At 43.4% G+C, this 21,616-nt stretch overlaps 1 protein-coding gene across 1 annotated transcript in view; it reads left to right on the forward strand.

Annotated features, from left to right (window-relative positions):
• LOC310936319 (receptor-type tyrosine-protein phosphatase U-like) overlaps nucleotides 1-16,236 on the forward strand; it is a 311,175-nt gene extending 294,939 nt beyond the window's left edge. Inside the window, exons 28-31 of the mRNA XM_083900361.1 lie at nucleotides 2,258-2,383; nucleotides 10,696-10,847; nucleotides 11,571-11,706; nucleotides 15,258-16,236. Of these exons, the coding sequence (XP_083756487.1) occupies nucleotides 2,258-2,383; nucleotides 10,696-10,847; nucleotides 11,571-11,706; nucleotides 15,258-15,320 (477 nt within the window). The 3' untranslated portion in view covers nucleotides 15,321-16,236. The remainder of the gene's footprint in view (nucleotides 1-2,257; nucleotides 2,384-10,695; nucleotides 10,848-11,570; nucleotides 11,707-15,257) is intronic.
• The last annotated feature ends 5,380 nt before the right edge of the window (nucleotides 16,237-21,616 follow it).

Genomic DNA, 21,616 nt, shown 5'->3' on the forward strand with positions numbered 1-21,616 from the left:
GGCCCTCCATACAGAGTTGAGGGAGCTAGGGGTAAGAACCTTCCCCTAAGAAATGAGACACACCTCCATTATGTCATCACGTCGTCCGGACTTGACGCTCGTGGACTGCTACATCAACAAGCCGCTGCGATGCTTGTTGATGTAACAATCCAAAAATGCCGTCCTCACAAGTAATGTCTGTTGCATGGGCTATTTTTCAGTTTTTACGACTGTCAGCTGCTAACCAACGACATCGGAGGTGACGCTGACCTGAGGAGTGTTCCCAAGGGGTGGAATTGGGATTCAGCCTTACACTTACAGTGACTACACTCTCTTTAGCCAGTAGACTCCAGAGTCCTAACAAATATAACATCATTTCCAGTACAGCTGAAATTGCTGCTAAAAATGAGTCAGACAAAGAGGAAATTAGCATGATCACCCAGGTCTTGCGTTCCCACCAATGCTGATCGAAGCTGAAGCTGCTAACAACTCCAGAGTCATTTGAAACCATAGCAACTGGTGATTAAATAGATTCCCACTGGTTAAAAACTCATTCAAAGACAGGATTAAATGGGATATGATATAATTAGCAGTATATTAGAGAAGCTGCATTCAGGAAACATTATTTAACTGTTCAGTGTGTAACACGTATATTCATTGGTAGAAATTGAATATACTTGACAATAACATTCTTTTTGGCTATGTTAAGGCCACTGTGGTTCCTTCACATACTTGGGAAAGAGAGATGTGAGCAATGTTTTGTTGCAATATCATTAATTCTAACACGTTGGACCTTTAATACTGAAAAATAAACAAATCAAATACTGACAATAAATATTTTCTTTGTCAATGTTGGAGTTTTTCTGATCTGCTGTATCTGTGAAGAGTCAGTGATGAGATTTGTTAGTACAGTACTGAGAACAGCAGTAACATCAGACATGAGCACAGCTAGACACTATCTCAGATTATAATGAACAGCTGATACCTCCTCAACAACGATGGGGTCATCACAGCACTGCTGCAAGAAACTGCTGTGACATTCTTTTATACATGACGCAAAAACACACAAACCAGTGACTTGTAAAGCAGTTGTTTTAGGTGGAACTGAATCATTAGAATCAGTGAAAAAGATTTGTTCACAGAATCATTCAGTACTTCCTACATGACCGGAGGACAGACTCCGAAGGTTTGTGATTTGGGTTGTGACTGGGCTCACTTGCCAGTTTTCAGCAGTGCTGTCGCTAAGTACACCAGACTCCTCTGTTAAATATTGACATTTTAGACATTTCCTTTGCTAGATGTTGGATGTTAATACATATTTTCACGATTTTTAAATGATCTACAGTCGGACACTGTTCGGTTGCACTTGTTGTTGACGTCGCACTCACGATGTATGTGACACAGCAGCAGTGTGACGTCGGGTCGTCACATGCCTGACCTGCTCTGCCAACATGTTTGTGCTCGTCACTCACTTATATTTCATTTCCACGGTACTGTGGTTACATTGTTATCTTTCCCCTCCATGTTTGCCCATGTGTGGGTTTGTTAGGCTATGCCATTGCTGCCAAATGCCGCTCCACAACTATGTCGTGTCAGATTCCTGCTCCACATCTCCAACGTGCCCGTCAGCCTCCTCCTTTTTCACTTTAGTCTTCTGCTTCCATGTCTTGCTGCGGGGTGGATTAACAGTTCAGCCCTCCTACATACACACACACATAGTTTGCCAGTCTCATTCACAGTCTGAATGTTTAAATATTTATCTGCCCTCCTGCCCGTATGTCATTGCAAAAATGGCATAATGACGTCTTCCTGCAGGGGTCCCTGTCAACCACAAAGTCATCACAGAACACAGAGTTTTTTTTCCTCTCTCGCTCCTAATGATATCTTTGAAGCTACTGTGTCAGATGTTTTAAAAAACAACCTCACACCCAGCTTACTGTTTATTATCTCTCCCAGGCTTGGCCATGGTCTCCCACCCTGTTAATTTATAATGTGCTAATGGTAATGATTTCAATTCATGAATAATTCAAGCGAGATGACCACTTCTTGACTGAGTGATTGTTCCAAGCTCCATTGCACAAACCCCCCAATTTAATTTACGTTTGCTATTTGTAGCTAATCATTGTCATTTAAGCTAATTGTCTTGTCTGTCAATACTCACATGTCTTGTTGTGGGCTTCAAAATTGCTGCCTCCTGACATTGTGATTTGTTCTGCCTCTGGGAAGTGTGGGCTAATTACCTGTTACCACCCTCCCTCTTCCTCCTCTTTCTCTTCAGCCATGTCTGCAGTATTGGCCAGAGCCGGGGCTGCAGCAGTTTGGCCCCATGACGGTGGAGCTCCTGTCCAGGACGGCTGATGACGATGTCATCATTCGTCTCTTCCGGGTGCAGAATATCACTCGGGTAAGTGTAAACTAGGGCTGCAATGATTCATGGATTATTAACGATAACTGCTTAATTTGTACCTATTTTGATAATAGATTAATCACTTTCGGTGTTTGATAAAAGAAGACATGTCTGAGTTGCCAGCTTCTTAACTGAATATTTTAGAGTGTATTTGCTCCATATAACAAAGAGAGTATTCAGAGCATTGCCATTTTGAGGTTTTTGGAAAAAACAATCAATCTTACATTTTATGAACCAAATAACTAATCAATCAATCAATCAAAAAAAAAAAATTGACAGATGAAAATAATCATTAGTTGTAGATAGTTGCAGAGTCCCATGAAGATGTTAGTATAATTTAAATATGCAATGTATCTGCTTTAGTTCCATTACTTTCTCCAATTTATTCTGTTATCGATTGTATGAAAACCTTTTCACAGGCATGCATTTCTCCAATATGATTCCTTTTTCGGGACCTTTGTGAAATTCTACATGAATTCACAGTGTATGTCAGGAATGAAAGAAAGATTTTGAAAGAAATAATGGAAACATTGTGATAGGGCACAAAGTGTATGAAACCATTTCTATAAACTGGAATGCATGAGTAGGATTTAATTTTCCTGAGAAATCTCAGTCGATTCATTGGCTGGTCAGCCTGTGAGGCTGCAAGCACAGTGATCATTCAACACAACATCTTTATAGGGTAGGATTGGCATATTTCTCTTGAAAAAGTTCATTGAAATTAAAAATAAATAAATAAATAAAATCCAATCCTCTAGATGCATTTACAGCCAATAAAAATGTACAACTGTGAAGCATACAGACTTTTATTGCTTTGTCTTAATAGGCTGTGTTTTACTGGTACACAGCATGCAAACACATACAGTACATCTGCAGCTGTTTTATGATGGAAAACATCTCGGCTTATATTTATTTCAATTCTATTCTATGTCTGTTTTTTGTTGTTGTTGTTGTTGTTTTTTTATTTTTAAATATGATATTTTTATATGTTTATTAATTTCCCCAGGAATCAGGAAATGGTACTGATTGGATTTCCTAGAAATCCTGTTTCAAGAGATTAAACCCTAATGAGCAGCATGTCTATGGAACCATGTTTAGTTTGGCACAACCACACTCCCTGAGAGAGTTAAGCTGTTCTCCCTGAGAAGAGAGCTTTCACTTATTTTCTCAGCCAGCTGTGTGCAGTTTACTGGAAAAAAAATAGACAGTGAAAATGACTTTTGATCACAGTTTTAATCCTATATCTGACAAATCTGTCACCCCCACACTTTCAAAGTGAAAACCCTCATGTCTCAATGGGGATTATATTGTGGAATATTAAGCATGGTTTCATTCGAAAGAGTCCTGTCATAAAGTTGCATACAAATACATACATACCAGTGTTTGAGGTTTTTTTTGAAGGTTAGTTTTTACAGTTTCTAATATGAACTGGTAGATTATTACATGGATGTGAGCCTGTAATTGACACAACCACCTGACTAAATTTAGTCCTGCACCTTAGTGAAGTAAGTCTACCCTCACTTGAGCTCTGGTATTTACTTTATTATTATTGTTGTTTTTTTTTAAATTATTTATAAGTTTGGAACTACCAGAAATCTTCCCTAGAGTTGAATATCTGTCCCAATAGAGTACCTTAGCAACGCCTTGGTAGCTCATGCACAGGTCTTTAAAGGTGTGTAACTTGTGTGTGTGATGAGTTGTGTATGTGTGTGTGTGCTGTTGGAGGTATGAGACGTTCGCGTATTGTGACGTCAGAGAGGTGTGTAGGTGAAGCAGGAAGTAATGTGTTCCGTGTGTTTACATTAGCGAGCCGCAGGTGAATATCACCGTCACTCTGCATATTTTGAGTTCTTCCTCTTATTGTGAGAGCTGCACAATAATAACAGAGTCTGTGTATCAGCCCACAGATCTGTGAATAAAGAGCCATTCTTCAACGCAGACGAAGTCCCGTGGTTTAATGTAACAAGCTAATCTGAGCTGAAGGAGCTAGCGGAGAAGTAGCGCTTCTGTTGTTTTGTTTCCGGTCTAGCTAGATCTGATGTGGTGTTGTAGTAATAGTTGCGTTAATCGCGCAATAAAAAAATCGACGCCGTTAAAATGGGTTCAAGTTAACGTGTTTAACTGACAGAAATAGTAAACAGACAACAGGAAATCAAAATAAATCTACAGAAAGCACCCAGAGGGTCCAAACCTCCATCGAGGGGGGCTCAGTGCTGGGCAGGAGACTGGAACCACTAAGATCTGTGGTGGAGAGCGATTCAGGAGATCAAATAAGAATATTTAACTCATCCTGAACTCAGTCACACACACACACATTACATTACATTACACATATAACCCTGGACAATTTTGAATTTGTATTTCGGAATTTTAATTTTAACTTGAAATTTAACTTGAACTGCTTTTTGCACTACTTTTAACCTTTGGAACTACTTATTATTATTGTACTAGCGTTGCCCTGAGTGGAAGTGTGGATGTTGTTTTATGTTTTTAAGGAGCTGCTGGACAGTTGAATTTCCCTTCGGGGATATCTATCTGTCTGTCTGTCTGTCTGTCTGTCCAAGTGGATGTCCGACCTGTCCCATGAGTGTCTGAGGTGATATGCCTAGGACAATCATGGGACAGTCATGCTTGGGGATGGAGGAGAGCAGGGTGTCTAGCTCATCTCTCATCTCATGTACGCAAGTACCTCTGAGTCTGTGCTAAAGAACATTGTGTCTTCCTCCTCCTCTTCAAAAGAAAAAAAAGTCCCTCTAATTGACGCTGCTGTGTGCGGGCGCTTACCCAACGTTTTTATTCTCAGCCGGCTCTCGGCTAGAGCGTGACAGCCCGTGATGAGCAGCGTACGTGCAGCTTCTCTCCGCTCCCCCTATCCATCAAACTTCTCTGCAACGTGAAGGCAGCCAATGACGCTTCCCTGTGCTCGCTTGCTATGATTGCTATTCATGCTACCGGGCGGTACCTGGCTAATGCCACATGGCAGCCCACTTGGAGTTTAGCATGCAGCATCTATGACAAAAAAGATTTTCTGGTCTGATAAGACAACAATTTGAATTGACGATGAGTTAGATGCTTTCCATTAAATCTGACAACACTTGAGAGAATACTGTGAAGATGAATACTTGGACAGACTGTATGAAGTCTGTCCAAGTGAGTCAAATTTGTAATTGTTTCTATTAAGTACTGAATTTAGATTCTCAATACTGGTAAGTTCATTTCTTTGTATAGATTTTGATATGCAAGATGGCACCCCCCGTGGCTGACGTGTTTGCTCGCTCCGCTCTCGTATGCCGGCTTTTTTTTTAGTGTTTTAGTGTGTTTTCTTTTTTCTTTCTCTTCAAAATGCCATGCACTGGTAACTTACAACAGGCAGGCACTTCTGGACATTGGTAGCTTACATAACCATCTGGATTTAACTCTTTATATTCCACCGGAGCTACTGGAGCTTGTTCGCTCTCGCTGCCGCCACCAACACCCCCATGCAGGCCCCAAAGCCCCGAGCTCGAGTGTGCACGCTGACCCCAGGAAGGTGCTCCGTAGACGGCGGCGTAAGCGGGGGAAGAGGGCTGGGCTACACGTTAGGCTAAAAGCTCGCGCTAGCAGACCATCACTACCCAGCCTCCTACTCGCTAACGTGCGGTCACTGGACAACAAACTGGATGAGCCAGGATCTCAACCCAACGGGAAATGAGAGAATGCTGTGCTCTCATTTTCACAGAGACCTGGCTTTCGGACAAAATCCCAGAGTGTGCCATTCAGCTAACTACTCACTCCGTGCACCGAGGAGACCGGACTGCAGCCTCCGGTAAGGCAAAAGGAGGGTGTGTGTGTGTACAGCAACAACGCGTGGTGTGGAGACATACAGACTGTTCATAAGCACTGTTCACCTGACGTGGAGTTTTTATTACTGAAATGCTGCCCCTATTATCTACCGAGGGAATTTACTGCTGTGTTTCTGGCCACTGTTTACATCCCCCCACCGGGCCAACTGCACCGCAGCACTCGGCACACTCCATGACGTCATCAGCGTGCTGGAGACGGCTCATCCCGATGCTGTTTTCATCACTGCTGGAGACTTTAACCAGTGCAATTTACGGACTGTATTCCCCAAATACCGCCAACATGTAGACATTCCCACCCGTGAAAAGAACACTCTGGACCATGTTTACACCAACATCCGTGGTGCATACAGGGCTGCACCCACTTCGGACACTCTGACCACATCTCACTGTTTATGTACCCCGCCTACAGACAAAGACTGAAACAAGCAAACCCAGCCATAAAAGACATCAAACTCTGGAACCCAGAAACCGAAAGCACCCTGCAGGACTGTTTTGCTACGACAGACTGGGATGTTTTTAAAGCTGCAGCCACTATGAAGGACTCCTCTGTCAGCGTGCAGGACTACGCTGAGTATGTGACTGGGTACATCAGCACGTGTGTTGACAACATCGTGCCCACCATACATGTCAGGAAGTTCCCCAACCAGAAGCCCTGGGTAAACACTCAGGTACGAAGCATGCTGCGCGCTCGCTCCACTGCATTTAAATCAGGCAACGAAGCTGAGTACAAAACTGCCAAGTACAGACTGAGACACGCCATCGCAGCAGCAAAGAGGCAGTACAGAGAGAAGTTGCTTCTATTCCACTGCTGACTCTGGGCGGATGTGGAGGGGCTTGCAGCACATCACAGACTACAAGACCACCACCAGCACTATCAGTCCTACAGACAACCTGCCAGAAGACACTTTCTACACCCGCTTTGAGGCCACAATCAACAACACAGAGACACACACACACACCTGGACCACTGGACCCCCCTCACCACCACCAACAGTCTCCTCAGGTCAGGTACAGAAAGTCCTGAAGAAAATCAACCCCCACAAGGCAGCAGGACCAGACAACATCCCTGGCCGTGCACTCAGAGCATGTGCCAACGAGCTGGCTGACGTCTTCACCTCCATATTCAACCTCTCCCTAAGCCAGAGCACAGTTCCCTCCTGCTTTAAAACCACAACCATCGTCCCCCTCCCTAAGAAGAGCCCACCCACCTGCCTGAATGACTACAGACCACTAGCACTCACTCCAATCATAATGAAGTGCTTCGAGAGAGTGGTGCTGGCGCACATTCAGAGCAGCATCCCGGATACACTGGACCCCCTGCAGTATGCCTACCGACCCAGCAGGTCCACCACCGACGCCATCACAGCTGTCCTCCACCATTCCCTGTCCCACCTGGAAAACCAAGAGTCCTACATCAGGATACTCTTTGTAGACTACAGCTCCGCCTTCAACACGGTCATCCCCTACAAACTCACCCACAAGCTGTCCACACTTGGTATCCACCCCAACCTCTGCGACTGGCTCCTTGACTTTCTGACTGGCAGCCCCCAGACTGTCAGGATCGGCAATAGGACATCAGCCAGCATCATAACAAACATTGGCACTCCACAAGGATGTGTCCTCAGCCCCATCCTCTACACCCTGTTCACACATGAATGTGTCGCCTCCCACAAAGGCAACACCATCCTGAAGTTTGCAGACGACACTGCAGTGATAGGATGCATCACCGTGGCGGACGAAGCGGCCTACAGGAGGTGGAGGTGGCCAGTCTGGTTTCTTGGTGCGAGGACAACAACCTTACCCTAAAAACAGACAAGATGAAGGAGATGATAGTGGTAAATGAGGAAGGAGAGGAGACCTCACCAACCACTGTTTATCCGGGATCTTGAAGTGGAGCGGGTGAGCAGCTTTAAGATTAGATTAGATTAGATTAAGAACCCTTTAAATCCCGCAAGGGGAAATTCAATTCTGCAGTGAGTTAGTGAACACACACAGCACACAGTGAGGTGTAGAACATGTAACCCAGCGCAGTGAGCGGCGCTCGGGGAGCAGTGAGGGGGTTAGGTGCCTTGCTCAACAGCACTTCAGCTGCTGACTGGTCGGGGATTGAACCGGCTACCTTCCGGTCTCGAGCTCAAAGCCCTAACCACTAAGCCACAGCTGCCCAAGTACCTCGGGGTCCACATCACTGAGGACTTCACGTGTGCTGGTCAAGAAAGCACAGCAACGGCTGTATTTTCTGAGGAGGCTGAGGAAGTTTGGCATGTCGACAAAGATCCTCAGCAACTTCTACAGCTGTGTCGTGGAGAGCAGTCTGACCAACTGCATCACCGCGTGGTACGGCAGCAATACGGCTATGGACCGCAAACGCCTGCAGAGAGTGGTAAAGACAGCTGAGAGGATCACCAGGTCTCCACTGCCCTCTCTGCACAGCATCTACCACCGCAGAGTCCACAGGAGAGCTGCCACCATCATAAAGGACAGCACCCACCCACAACATGGACTGTTTACACTCCTGCCCTCAGCACGGAGGTACAGGAGTTCCAAATGCAGGACAACCCGTCTAAAGAACTCGTTCTACCCCACTGTCATCAGAATCCTGAACAGCTGAGCAGGACTACAATCGTCACTTTAAACCTGACACATGTCACTTTAAATCTGTTTGCACAACATCTTGCACAACCAGTGTGCACTTTATGTACAGCTCTTCTTGCTCATGCACATATTTATACTTATTTCATGCATATATATTATTTTAGTTTTTTGGTAATATTTATTTATTATTTTTTCTTATGTATATTATACTTTTTAAAACATTTCTTTCTACTTTATGCTAGCAGCAAAGTAAGAATTGCATTGTACAGGGAAACGTGTTTCTTTACTGTGCATATGACAAAAAACACTTTTCAATCTTGAATCTTACAAATATATTTTTAAAGCCCATTTTCACTCGTGAGTCATTAAATGTGGATTCAAAAGAGAAACACGACAGAACTCTAATATAATGTTATATTGCAATGTCAGTGGCAATAAAACACTATACTACAGTGCTGTACCAAATGTATGAAAAAAGCTCCAATGTGCTCAACTCATCAGGAGATTAAAGGTTGGTTAAGCACATGGATCTTCTGTTTTAACCTTTGAAAATGTATCCAACATGACAAAACTAGAGGGGTCTAATTCGAATATAAATTTGGGCTGTTGACCTATTTACAGCCCCCTGTGGACCCACCACCTGCAGGAGGAACATGAGGCAATTGTTCCCAACAGTTTGAATGATATACAGCATATTGATAAAACTTTCAAAAATGCGAATGCAAATGATAATCATAGTCATTAACTACATAAACAAAGTAGTAAAAAAAAAAAAAGTATTATTATTAGTCGTAGCAGTAGTGGTAGTAGTAAATAACAATAATAATAATACTAATAGTACTACTACTAATAATAATAATTACATAGGTTGCTGTACAGTTGGTGTACATGGAGGAGGTCAGGGAGATAATGTGGAGCAAGTGAAGGGAGAGACTTGAAGCAGAAGAGGAGAAGCTTGAAGGTGCTCCATAACTTAATGGGGAGCCAGTCCAGTTGTTGGTGGTGATGATGTGTTGCCAATGTTTGGGGCGAGTGAAAACCCTGGCAGCAGATTTCTGGAGGTGTTGGAGCCTGTGCAGGGACCCCAAAAGAATCAGGGAACAATGGCCGGAGTCAATATCTTGCTAGTATCATTACAGCTTCATCTCACTGTGAGACATTCCTCTTTGTCTCAACAACCCCTTCAATCTCCCACAACAAAATCCAGAGGGAAAATCAGTTCAGCGTTTTTAGTTTGTGGGGACACAAGGCAGCAGAATGAATTTCAAACACAGAAGTGACAATATAACACATTACAATTTATAGCATTGAATCAAATGCTGCATATTGTGAAAATGAAATGAAATTAAAATTACAGATATGTATGGACTTTTGTACAAGGGAGAGAAATCCAGTTGCTTCACATAGAAAGTGGTTGTTCAATGGCAACATGAAGTGGGAAGCCATGTTTCCTGCTTACCAGGGGTGGTGGCCACACAGAAAATATCGCTACAAAATAGGTTGTCCTGATGGTTCAGAATGATTGTATAGATATACTGTACTTCATTCAGCCAGTACAATAAAACAAATCACCAGTTTTTATTGTATGTGGGTTTCTATTCATTTTGATAATGTCACATTAATGTGGCAAGTTATATTGGACTGCAACACTGTGCCATGAAGAGCCCATTATAATAAACAGAATTGAAGCTGCACCATTGAGCTGAAGCATATTTGAATTGCTGGCAAAATCCCCTTTGGCTGATAATCATTTAGATGTTTTAATGAGTTTGTGAAGTGTGGAGCATATGTGATGGGTTCAAAGCAAATTCAGTGGGATTTATCGTTCATTTGTTTATTTGCTGCTTCTCTTCTCTTACTCTACAGCTTCAGGAAGGCCAGCTTGTGGTGCGTCACTTCCAGTTCCTGCGCTGGTCCCCATACCGCGACATACCCGACTCTAAGAAAGCCTTCCTCAGCCTTTTGGCTCAGGTTCACAACTGGCAGAGGGAGTGTGGAGAAGGACGCACTATAGTCCACTGTCTGTGAGTCCATCTGTCTCTTATACTGTATATGTTTAATGGCCAATACTCAAATGTCTTTTTTTTGGGGGGGGGGGTGAAGTTGCAGATTTGTCTATGTTCAGGTAATTTCTAACTTCTTTAAAGTGGTATAAATTCAACAGCTGCTCATGAATGTTATTCTTGTTTGAATTTAAACTAGCTTTGAATTTTTTAACCTGTAACAGACTGTCTTCTAACAAGATGCCAGAATACATTCATATAATTCACCCTAATGCTATTATTTTAAACTCAGTGCTCACAAAAGTTCTCAAATTTTTCTTACTTTTCTTCCTTTTTTTCCACTTTTTGAATCTCAATAACTCAGCATTACAGAAAAGAAAATGAAAAAGTGTCCGTATCATTAGCTCAGATGTTTGATTTATGGTGTCTGTCGTCTGTTTGATTTGTCCCCCATTTCCATGTCACAGTACTTTGATCTCTGGAGGTCAGGCTGCGTGATAGACAGCTCACATCTGATTAAGTCCCTCGCTCCTGTATTATAATGAGAACTTGACTCAGATATTCATCTTGAAAGTCAGTTGGCCTTTTCTGACATCATGCTTGATCAGTCAAACTTTGTCATTTCACTCTCCCTCTGAGAGACTGTCTGAGCTGCTGTGTCATATCTTTATCAAGTTACTCAACCTTCATGTCTTTCTCTTATCCTCCTGTTCCTTGTGTGCGTATTAATTTTCTCTTGTGCAGGAACGGTGGTGGCCGAAGTGGTACTTTCTGTGCCTGCACCATGATCCTGGAGATGATTCGTCACCACAGCGTAGTGGACGTCTTCTTTGCTGCCAAGACACTGCGCAACTCTAAGCCAAACATGGTGGAGACAATGGTGAGAATGGAGTCTTTATCTTACTCTTTTGCAACATATTATAAGATCATTATCATTATGTTGTGTGAAGTGGGAAGATCTGCAGAAACCTCTGTTAACCTAGTTAACACCACTAGATTTCAGCCAGATAATCTCATAACCTAAAGGTTTTACAAATCACAGCTAGTCGACAAGTGACATACACTGAACAAAAATATAAGCGCAACACTTTTGTTTTTGCTCCCATTTTTCATGAGCTTAACTCAGAGATCTAAAACATTTTCTATATACATAAAATCACAATTTCTCTCAAATATTGTTCACAAATCTGTCTAAATCTGCGTTAGATTCTCCATTGCCGAGATAATCCTATTTGAGTGGGCAAATGCTCACATTCGATGGCGCCTGGCACGTTGGAGAGCTGTTCTCTTCAAGGATGAATCCCGGTTTTCACTGTTCAGGGCCAAATGGCAGACAGCGTGTATGGTGTCGGGTGGGTGAGCAGTTTGCTGATGGCAACGTTGGGGATTGAGTGGCCCATGGTGAAGGTGGGGTTATGGTATGGGCAGGTGTATGTTATGCACAACAAACACAAGTGCATTTTAATGATTGCATTGTGAATGCACAGAGATACCAGGATGAGATCCTGAGGCCCATTGTTGTGCCATTCATCCACGTCCATCACCTCATGTTGCAGCATGATAAATGCATGGCCCCATGTTGCAAGGATCTGTACACAATTCCTGGAAGCTGAAAACATCCCAGTTGTTGCATGGCCAGCATACTCACCAGACATGTCACCCATTTGCTCTGGATCACACCAGATACTGACTGGATTTCTGAACCCCACAGACCCCCCCTCCCCCCCCAATAAAGCAAAACTGTACATTTCAGAGTGACCTTTTATTATGGACAGCCTAAGGCACTCTAATCAGCATCTTGATATGCCAGGTGGGATGGATTAACTCGGAAAAAGGAGAAGTGAAGAAGACGAGACAGAAATGTTTATTTTGTGTATATAGAAAATGTTTTAGATCTTTGAGTTCAGCTCATGAAAACTGGGAGTGCTGGGTTTATATTTCTGTTCAGTGTAAGCTCAGCTGTCGCTAAGGTCTTATCCACACAGAAACAGCACTTCCTCTGTGTGAGCTTTTTTTTTTTTTGTTGATAAAGGGTTTTCGGTAAACATGCCATTGTTTCATTAAATGTCTTCATCTTCACAAAAAAAAAAACCCAGAAACAACTGCATATCACATGTGCAGTGTACAAACAGTACAAAATGTTATAACTTTTGAAAGATTTTTTAAAGCTTTATTCAACCAAGTATTCAGTCGCAGAATGAACCAAGCCAGGGTGGCCAGCTTGCTCAGGAGCCTTGATGCATGAAAGTTCCCCATCATTGCTAACTCATGGAGTGTGAGCACACAGCGATTGCAAAAACTGACCCAGATAACTAGTATATGTTGTGTACTGTGAGACGATCTGAGACGAATTGTGAACTATTCTAAACTAAATCCACATTTTAGAACATCAGTAAACAACAGTACATCACTTCTAAAACAACATGTACTGCAAACGTAAGCCCTAAGAAAAGTATGAAGTGTGGGAGTATATTTGGTTTGTGTCTTGTTTCTTTTATATTCAAGAAGCAAAACCCTCTTCCTAGATGTGTTTATGCAGCTCTGACATTCTGAAGTCATGCATTGTGGAGGAGGCATTACCAATCTCTCCACCCACAGTCACCTCAACAGATGAGGATGCACTGCTGCTGTAAAACAGACATGGTGGGATTTATGGAGGGAAATTACAGCATATAGATAGTTATAGACAACAGATGAATCATCTCAGTCATGTGACACCACTGTATCTGCAATCATGTACATAGTTAGCATGAGTTAACGTTGGTACAGTACATAGGTGTTCATTATGACTATGTTAGTCAGAAGATAAGGCTGGTGTTGTTCTATTGGTTTGTCACACTCACAAAAAGAGAAAGAAACCACATCACTGTTGCTTCTCAAATCAGCTGGTGGCTGACACAGGTCCTGACTGGAGATGTAAACATTAAAAGGAATATTCAAATGTTTTGGAATCCTCTGCACGGCTATTTGCAGATAATTGTCTTGACTGAATCATTGCGCTGTGTCCTTTTAGCTTAATCAAAGTGTAAATAATGACACATCGTGGCTAGGTGAACTTCCTTGCTCCCAACCAGGAAATAATTATTGGGGAGTTTTTTCTATCAAGAGTTTTTTGGGGAAGGCCCTGAAGTCTGTGATGAGTTAATTTGAAGGAAATACATTTGAATATACTTGGCCAAAGAGAACAGAGGCATCATCAAGAAAGGCATGGGCACAGCCTGATGCTACCTCCAATTCTGAAGATCAGTCCTCAAGATGACACATACTGTATAATAATCTGTCTAATTAACTTTTACATATTAGAATCAGGAAGACACAAACTCTCTCTGGAATGTCTACGCTCTGCTCCAACATTACCTGTGTTTTGGTTTACACCAGGCTCTGATGACAAACGCTTTCTCTTGGAGCCAAACTTGAAACTCGCTCAGTCTGCACAATACCATGTTATCCTAACAACTTATAGCACTGACTTTATGTTTGTAATAAATAATAATAATGATAATAAATAATGTTAAAAACTGATTGAGGGTTAAGAAGGGGATTGTATGTGGATTAGGAACTGTCTTAATTCAGTGGCTGCCCCACTGTGTGATTGTGTCACAGTGACATGAATCAGCCTTCCCGTTTCAACGTCTCCTCCAAATGTTTCGATTCAACTAACTGTTTTTAACTCACATGAATACCAACCAGTTCAGATAAAACACATCTGGTTTTAGGGTGATGATCGCTGTCTTTCATCATCCAAGCTAAGCTAACTAGCTACAGTCATCAGGTGTAAGGAAGAGTATTTCCAAAATTGTCTGACCATGACTTTAAGAGCATTCATTCATTCATCCTCTACCGTTTGTTTATAAGTTATTATTAGTACTATTAATTTATTGTTTAAATATATGTACGGCTGTATAATGTAACCAACATATATATCGTTATCACTTGTGATAGTGATAAATAGATAGATTTTTTTGAAGTGTGGATGTATGAGGTCCTGTCATGTGTACCTGTGAGCTTGGTGCGTGCGAGTGGTTTACAAACTTCAGCTTCCAAGTGGGGGAGGCCTTTTGACAGCAAAATAAACTAGAAAACATATTCTTAAGTTTCCGTACACTTAAGCAGGTGTAGATTTTATTGAGAGAGACTTTTGTTAAGTTTTTCCTTGTGTCAACACTGGCAGTCTCAAGCTGGTTCATCAAGCAGTACCTCATTCAACCACACTTCAAAAAAAACCTGAACTTCACTAATCCTCATTATTTATTCTTATTATGGAAAACCCTGGCCCTGCTATGCACTGGCAACCTGTCCAGGGTGTGACCAAACCTTTTGACCAATGTCAGCTGGGATTGGCTCCAGCAGCCCCACCACCCTCAATTGATTAATCAAGCTGTAGAAGATGAATGAATGGAAAACCATCTGAACCTCTCCTCTTTTCCACAGGAGCAGTACCGGTTCTGCTATGAGCTGGCCCAGGAATACCTGGACTGCTTGGAAGCCAGATAGCACCTGTCCCACCATTCTGGCTCCTCCTCATGGGGAAGGAGTGAGCCCAGATCCAACATCCTGGATTTGTACATGTGGCTCCTTAGTCCGTGTATACAGCTCTGGTCATTTTATTTTGCCATGCTTGGATGAAGCGTTTGCCATAAAGACTGATTTAGAATGCTCACTGGATAAATCTGTAATATACTACTGACTGACATCCTTATTTCTCTTTTCTTTTTTTGTGCTTTTCTTTGTCTCTCTGATACATCTTGTCCTCTTTTGTGCTGCTGTACATCTGCCAAGCCAGAGGACACTAACAGTGTGAAGTTGATTTTATACATGACCATTGTCTAAGCAGCAACACTTCCCTGTTGTACACTTAGATGATGGGATACACAGAGCGCCACTGTCTCCTGCCTTACAATAAACAAACACTGAAAGGGAACTATGGTTAATGCCAACCACTGGATAATGTTTTGTGTTTGTTTGTAACATTGTAAATGGTGCAATTTGCTCTTAGTAAACATCCCATGTAGTATTGTACTATATTTGAACTTTACCGCTGGTGAATCTGATGATGGAAGTTAGGGAAGGCAAGAAAAATCACATCTGATGGACATATAAGTAAAGTACAGCTGTCCTGGACCTATTTTTCTCTTTATTTATCATTTGTGTATATAGGTGTTTTTTGTTTTGTTTTTTTATTTCCCCTCACCCCTCCAGATGTTTCTAGATGTATTAACGTTTTATCAGTGTGCCAATCCAATCTCTCTGTGTCTGTAAATGGGGACCACTTCAGCATCTGCATGCCCAGTCTTAAGTGTTTCATCACAGTGTGTGGCCCAAGTCTGCTTCAGGATGGATCCCGCGACACGAATCCTCCTGCTCGCCCTGAGAGAGCTCTGTATGAATAACCACTTGTTGCTGTGAAAAGACGGCCAGAACATTGTTGCTTTTGTATTTATTCAATGTGTTTCATTTTCTAAATAGTGTATAAAGCAGGAAAAAATAAATAAAAGATCATGTTGTTGCTTAACAACCACACTTGGATGAGTGATTTTTTTTTTTTACACAAACTCACTTCGAAGTAAGATAAGATAAGATAGCTTTATTTATCCCAAAGTGGGGAGAGAACAGGGTTTCAGCAGCTCCGTATACAGATAAACAATTACACAATATTATAAAAACTGTACATGGAAAGAAATAAGATAAGAGTGAATGTAAATAAGGTGCGTATAAGGTTAAGGTAAAAATAAGACAAATCTAGGTAAACAAGACAAACAGGACAACAACTGTAAACAACTAAACAGACAGGCTAAAGACAAGGAACAAAACTGTAAACAATAACTTAACAGACCAGTAAAAAAAACAAAAACTGTAAACAATAACTTAACAGACCAGTTAAAAACAAAAAACAAAACTGTAACAATAACTTTACAGACCAGTTAAAAACAAAACAACAAAACTGTAAACAATAACTTAACAGACCAGCTAAAAACGAGGAACAAAAACTGTAAACAATAACAGACTAATACAGCAGTGACACAAACATAGTTATTTGGTTTGCACACTGTTGTACAGACGGACAGCCGTAGGAATGGACGACCTGCGGAGCCGCTCCGTCCTGCACTTAGGGTGCATCAGTCTCTGACTGAAGGAGCTTCTTAAGGCCCCACAGTCTTGTGCAGTGGGTGAGAGGTGTTGTCCATGATGGCCGATAGTTTGGCCAGTACCCTCCTCTCTTGTATGACCTCGATGGAGTCCAGGGGACAGCCACAGACTGTGACGGCTTTTTTAATTATCCGATCTAGTCTGTTTTTGTCCCGCACAGAACAGCCCCCTCCCCAACACACCACAGCAAACAGGACCACTGACGCAACCACAGTCTCATAGAAAGTCCTCAGCAGTGGCCTGCACACCCCAAAAGAGTGCAGTCTACGCAGGAGATAAAGGCGACTCTGACCCTTCTTGTAGAGCGAGTCAGTGTTGTCAGTCCAGTCCAGTTTATTGTTTAGGTGAACACCCAGGTACTTGTATGTCGTCACCCTCTCGATGTCCAGTCCCTGGATGTTCACTGGTGCAGTGTTTGTTGTTTTTTTGCTGAAGGTTTCCACCATTTCCCTCGTCTTGCTGGCGTTGACAAGAAGGTGGTTCTTCTCACACCAGCTGACAAAGTCCATGATAGTCCTCCTGTATTCCTGGTCGCCATCTCCTGACACACACCCCACAATGGCAGTGTCATCAGAGAACTTTTGGAGATGGCAGCTGTCTGTGGAATACCTGAAGTCCGATGTGTATAGGGTGAAGAGGAAGGGTGAGAGCACAGTGCTTTGTGGGGCTCCCGTGCTGCAGACTAACGTGTCCGACACACAGTCCTGCTTCACGGGAGCCCCACAAAGTGCCCTCCAGATGAGACAGGGACCTCTGCAGCAGGTAGATGATGGCATCATCCACCCCTGATGCCAGGCTGGTACGCGAACTGCAGCGGGTCCATGTTTGGGCTCCCCAGGGGGCAGAGGTGTTTGAGGATTATCCTCTCCAGTGTCTTCATGAGATGAGATGTTAGGGCCACGGGTCTGAAGTGGTTGTGTTCCTTGGGGCATGATGTCTTGGGGACAGGGACCACACAAGAAGTCTTCCACAGGGTGGGTACTCTCTCCAAGCTCAGACTCAGGTTGAAGATATAACAAACCACCTGGCAGAGCTGGTCTGCACAGTCCCTGAGGAGTCTGGGGCTGATGCCATCAGGACCGGTAGCTTTCCTGGCTTTTGTCTTTCTCAGCTGCGCTCTCACCTGATCCACTGTGGTCGTGAAGGGAGGAGAGGAGGGCAGCAGCGGTGGGGGAGGTGGTGGTGAGGGTCCTTGAGGTGGTGGTTGAGGTGTGGGAGGGGTGGGGGGTGTGAGCCTGAGAGGTGTTGTTGTTTGAAAAGCACCGCACCATTTTGGTAGGCACGGTGGTCTCCACACAGAAGTTTATGTACTCCGTGATGCAGTCAGTGACACTGTTTATGTCCTGTCGGTGTGGCTCACAGAGCACATTCCAGTCTGTGATGTGAAAACAGTCCCTGAGTGCTTCACTTGTCTCCTCAGACCACAGCTTCACACTCCTTTTGGTGGGGGGGTGTTGTTTCACCATGGGGGTGTAGACAGGGTGTAGGTGGACAAGGTTGTGATCTGAGCGACCCAGCGGGGGGAGGGGGGAAGAGGTGTAGGCACCTGCTGTGTTTGCATACAGCAGGTCCAGGGTTTTATTTTCTCTGGTAGGACAGTCCATGTATTGATGAAAGTTAGGGAGAGTGGCAGATAGGGAAACGTGATTAAAATCCCCGGTGATGATGAAAAAGGCTTGGGGATGCGCTGTCTGTAGTTGGGACACAACACTGTGGAGAAGCTCGCAAGCAGCAGCAGCATTTGCAGAGGGAGGGATGTACACCGTCAGAGCAATGGTGTGTGAGAACTCCCTCGGAAGATAGTACGGTCGAATGCTAACTGCTAGCAGCTCAATGTCCCTAGTACTCCTTCACGTGAATGTGTCCAGGGTGGCATCACTTATTGTTCACAAACATCGCCAGTCCCCCGCCCTTCTTCTTACCACTCTCCCTTGTATTCCTGTCCGCTCGCACGAGTTGAAACCCCTCCAGTTGCGCCAGTGAGTCCGGAATGAGATCGGTCAGCCAAGTCTCCGTGAAATGAATGAGGCTGCACTCACGGTACTCCCGCTGTAGCTTCGTTAGCGCCGCAAGCTCCTCGAACTTGTTCTGAAGAGACCGCACATTTCCCATGATGACAGATGGGAGGCTTGGTTTTGTACCGTCGTCTCTTTTCACGCGTTTGACTCCAGCTCTACATCCTCTCCGTCTCCTCCGTAGTTCAGCGGGAATGTCCGGTCTCTCCGCGGGTGTTAGCCTAGCGTTGCTTAGCGCTAACAGCTGATCCCGTGTGTAAACAACAGCGTTGCGACTGAGCGTGTTCGCCGATGCGGAGTTTAAAAGTCCAAAACAAAGTGAAAACAACAACAGAAGTCTCACCAGAGTTACGTCCAGGGTTGGACGTGTACGGGCTCGACTGCTGAACACAAATACACAAATAAAAAGCGCTAAAAATACACATAATTCACCTAAAGTAAAGAATGAGTACGGAGCTGCTGTAACAAGCTGCCACTCGGACGGCGCCATGATACTACCATGTAACATCTTAGATTAGTAAAATGTAAGATGAAGGGAAAATTAATCCCCTCGCCGAGGACAAGGATCAGATATATTCAGTATGTCAGGTTTTGCAGTATATCAGTCATTTAAAATGCGCAGTGTTGGGGGAAACAACATGATTGGTTATACATTTTGAAAATAAATAATTAAAGCAATCCTTACCTTTCTGGCATGTCTCACAGCACTTCATGTAAAAATTTGAACACAAGCAACTCTGTCGTTTAGTCAGGCTTCCTTCTTCTTCAAATCAGCAGGTGATGGGATGGTGATGCAGAATGAGACTCTGTGACACAAGACTTTTCACCAAACAGAGAGATCTTTATTTTGTTACAAGTCAAGTGTCAATTCCAAGCGCTGCAGTTTACCTGGGAGAGCTTCAGCCTAATTCCCTAGAAGCTCTTAACTTTCCCTGCGCAAGATGCCACTTTTTAAAGGCTACCTGCTCCTCCTCCTATACAGTACATCACCTTATGCCCTTGTTTAGCCATATGTGTCCAGCCATGGCAAAAGCGTTAACAAGTCTACTTGGAGACATTTGGAGTTTATTTACAGATTCTGAAAGTGTGATTTCAAAGACACATATTTCTAATATCAAATCAGACACTAATGAAATACATTGAAGTGGCTCTGTGGTGTAGTGTGGATGGAGCAGTCTGTTCCCTGAATGAGCTGATAATTAGGGATAGGAATTTCACACATCTTTAGAGTTGATTGTCGAATTTTTTGTCTGCACAGGTTGTTTGTCCACAACAGGTAAGCGAAGAGCATGTATGTCCACAATCGTCCACTGAATAATTCTGAATATGCTCTTTCTTTGCAATTCTCGTTGTCAATTAAGTCTTTAACTGATCTACAGTTCGACACTGTTCGGCTTGATCCTTGTGTAGGACGTCTCTTCCTGTGACGGCCAATCAGTAGCTGGCAGTCTGGCGACCGTGCCGAGGGGAGTAGAGACGATGGAAATGTGCCATTACATGAAATGAAGTGAGCACTGCAAACGCGAGCCTCTTTGACTGCAGTAGCATCACACCAGTCTCCTCTTTTTTTAAAGCATGGAGCCACAGACTACGTCTAATTTTTTTTTTAAAGGGATGATATCCTGTTGGGATTCTGAAGAACTTGACACCATTGCTGGTTCTGTTTTCACAGCCAACTATGCTACAAGTAGGCACCTTATATGTTATGTGTTTTCTGACCCCAAACTGCGCGCACATATTTCTGTGACGTAGATCTCAAAAAGGTCTATTCACACCACCATATTTTAACGTTGGTGATAATGGTGTTACTTTGAGAGCTCGGTATTTTCTCAGGTTGTATTTGTAATAAAAAGTTTGAGAACTACTGACCTACATATTAAAGCGGACCTAGACCGGAAGTTCCAATTAACGCTGTTTTTTTAGTGTGTATCTGCGTCATTACCTCGTTTATGAAGCCCTGAAGTTTCGAAACAAACAGTTCAGCCACTGCTGAGAACGCTGTGTTTTATTGTAATCTCTGGCTCAGCGAGATCTCCCTTCTGGTTAAGTAAACACCGGTTCTCCTGAACAGCAGATCGTCCTGCTCCTGGCACTAGTCCGGGCAAATCCGGTTGCGTACATTGAACCACAGAAGAAGAATAACGTCGTGGAGGTGTTTCACGAGTGACAGTGTCTTCTGACTCTGGGTCTGACTCCGGGTCAAAGGTCGTCAAAGGGACTGCGGCGGGGAGTCATGAAGAAGCTATTTTTAAACATTGTTAAAACAATGTTTTGATAATGAGTAGCAGTGCATCCACCGTTCCAGAGGGGGGAGCTGCGCTTTTGAGAGCGGGTGTGCTAATTATGTCACTTCCGGGTATTGGCCAATCACAAGACAGTTGGGAAGGCTCTACACTGGCTGGTCACAACACAGTCTGTCTTCTGGGTGTGAGATTTCAGTCTGAAACACCCCGGCTGAGGACAGCGTCAGTAAGGAGAGATTTCTATCGGCTCATTTACAGCAACTAGGAGGTTTTTTGACCATAAAAACAAGTTAATGTATGTAAGTAGACCTCCATAACTAACATATATGTGCAAGAGGACCGGAAGACAGTAGGGATATGACAGTAGAGTGAGAGAGACACACAA

This window comes from Microchirus variegatus (assembly GCF_963457635.1).
Source record: "Microchirus variegatus genome assembly, chromosome: 13".
In the NCBI taxonomy this organism is placed as follows: Eukaryota; Metazoa; Chordata; class Actinopteri; order Pleuronectiformes; family Soleidae; genus Microchirus; species Microchirus variegatus.